The 2621-nt window shown below is 40.6% G+C and overlaps 1 protein-coding gene across 2 annotated transcripts in view; it reads left to right on the top strand.

The window, feature by feature from the left end:
* The window catches only part of KIF4A (kinesin family member 4A), a 141197-nt gene that overhangs the window by 6393 nt on the left and 132183 nt on the right, over window positions 1–2621 (top strand). For both annotated transcript variants that reach the window (XM_011943144.1, XM_011943145.1), the window contains exon 4: window positions 1085–1275. In XM_011943144.1, the coding sequence (XP_011798534.1) occupies window positions 1085–1275 (191 nt within the window). The remainder of the gene's footprint in view (window positions 1–1084; window positions 1276–2621) is intronic.

The following is a 2621-nucleotide window of genomic DNA, read 5'->3' as shown; positions in this document are numbered from 1 at the left end:
TCAAAAAAAAAAAAAAAAAAATGTACCATCCTGTTTCTCAGAGATAAACATCAAAATGTTAATAATGCATATACTTTTGATCTTTTCCTGTCCATACACTGATATTTAACAATTATTTTTAAGCTACTTTTTTCAGTTAACTATATTGTGAACATCTTTGAATAAATGATTCTTTTTTTTTTTTGAGACGGGGTCTCACTCTGTCACCTAAGCTGGAGTGCAGTGGCTTGACCAAGGCTCACTGTAACCTCTGCCTCCCAGGGTCAGGTGATTCTCCTGCGTCAGCCTCCAAAGTAGCTGGGATTGTAGGCACCCGCCACCATGCCCTGCTAATTTTTGTATTTTTAGTAGAGACGGGATTTCACCATGTTGCCCAGTCTAATGTTAAACTCCTGAGCTAAAGCAGTCTACTTGCCTCAGCCTCCCAAAGTGCTGGGATTACAGGCATGAGTCGCGGAACCCGGCTCCTGAATGGATGAGTCTTTATCAATTCTCAATAAAAGCAAAGGACATATATCACATTGAATTATGCTTAAGTGATGATATTTCTGTAAGGAGCCTGATAATATGGTCCAGATGCATTCTGAGAGTTCAGATATAAAGTAGATGCTTTCGTTGACTGTAAAAAACAATGTTGTTTCCTTTTCAGATAAATACTGTTAATCAAGAAAATACATGCCAGAATCCTTTCTTTTCCTTTAATTTAATTTCTGTAATTTAAAATTGCTTAAGGTAGGAAGACAGAATTTTCAAGCTCCAAATGACTTTTGACAGTGGCTTGGCCACCTTCATTTAGTCAGTCATATCTTTAAGTGTTTGATTTCCTAGCTTCTAAGGGCTATCACTAGGGGGACACATTTTAGGGTTGGGTTCTGTTTTGGTTTTGTTTGTTTGTTTTTTGCTTATTTTGAGTAGTGCAAGGTCATAGTACCCACAGAACTTTTCTTTGTGTCTGCCATTCTTAAGAGACTGTATTAAGAGAGCAATCTCAATTTCATTACAAATAATTGCTGAAGGAAATGGAGTATATTGATTAGATGAAAATGTTTAAACACCACTATGCGTGTGACATCTATTTTGCCAGGATATAATGCAACGGTCCTGGCCTATGGGCAGACTGGCTCTGGAAAAACCTATTCGATGGGAGGTGCATACACTGCAGAGCAAGAGAATGAACCAACAGTTGGGGTTATTCCTAGGGTAATACAACTGCTCTTCAAAGAAATTGATAAAAAGAGTGACTTTGAATTTACTCTGAAAGTGTCTTACTTAGAGGTAAGCAATTTACGTTTAATTATTCTGAATTCGAAATTGTCTGTGGGTCGAAAAATAAATCCAAATCAGGTTTTTCCTGACATGACTCAAATTAGTAAGTTGCATTTTAATGAATTGATAGAGAAAACTTACTGACTCAGTTGGATCTGGCTCCCACCCAATTCTTTCCTTGTTGTTAGAATAGTCTGTTTAATTTGATTGTTGGAGGAATTGGCATTGCCATATACAAGGATGATAGGAATTCTTTTTTTTTTTTTGAGACGGAGTCTCGCTCTGTCGCCCAGGCTAGAGTACAGTGGCGCGATCTCAGCTCACTGCAAGCTCCACCTCCCGGGTTCATGCCATTCTCCTGCCTCAGCCTCCCGAGTAGCTGGGACTACAGGTGCCCACTACCACGGCTGGCTAATTTTTTGTATTTTTAGTAGAGACGGGGTTTCACTGTGTTAGCCAGGGTGGTCTTGATCTCCTGACCTCATGATCCGCCTGCCTCGGCCTCCCAAAGTGCTCAGATTACAGGCATGAGCCACCGTGCCCGGCAGATAGGAATTCTTTAATTCCAGTTTGGCCTCTGTTACTGATTACCTGTAGAGTCTGCAGAAGAGTGTTTGATTTCCCTTTACTGTTTGAGACTTAAATGATAATGCTGTTGCCTCATGAAGAATGTTATAAAAACCAGCTGAAATATTGAGCTGTATAAGTGGTGATAGAGTGTGTAAACAGATATTTATTGAGAACCTACCATGTGCCAGGCCCAATTCTGGGCACTTGGGTATATGAGGTACTTGGTATATATCAGTGAACAAAACAAAAATTCTAGCCCTTATGGGAGTTTGTGTTCTAGTGTATATTAGTATAGTTGTAGACTGGCCAATTACATTTAACTTCATAACACCAAAAACACATGTTTAGGGAACTGATGGCTTCTGGGAAGCTAGCTAGTTGGTTCCATAGCAGTGATGTCTTATCCTTTAGGGGGTAATAATTAAACTTATATAATTTAAGCATGCAATTATAAATTGTATGTGAATACTTTATCCTGAAGTTCAATCTCAACATGCTAACAGGTAAAGAGATGTAGAACTGAAAGACTGGGGATTACATCATTAAGATTAGCCTTCTTGGCCAGGCCTGGTGGTTCATGCCTGTAATCCCAGCACTTTGGGAGGCCAGGGCGGGAGGATCACTTCAACCCAGGGGTCTGAGACCAGCCTCGGCAACATAGTGAGACCTTGTCTCTACAAAAAATTTAAAGATTAGGCCGGGCGCGGTGGCTCAAGCCTGTAATCCCAGCACTTTGGGAGGCCGAGACGGGCGGATCACGAGGTCAGGAGATTGAGACCATCCTG

The sequence above is a fragment of the Colobus angolensis genome, unplaced genomic scaffold (genome assembly GCF_000951035.1).
Source record: "Colobus angolensis palliatus isolate OR3802 unplaced genomic scaffold, Cang.pa_1.0 Scaffold216, whole genome shotgun sequence".
In the NCBI taxonomy this organism is placed as follows: Eukaryota; Metazoa; Chordata; class Mammalia; order Primates; family Cercopithecidae; genus Colobus; species Colobus angolensis.
This window is presented reverse-complemented; position numbering and strand designations above follow the sequence as displayed.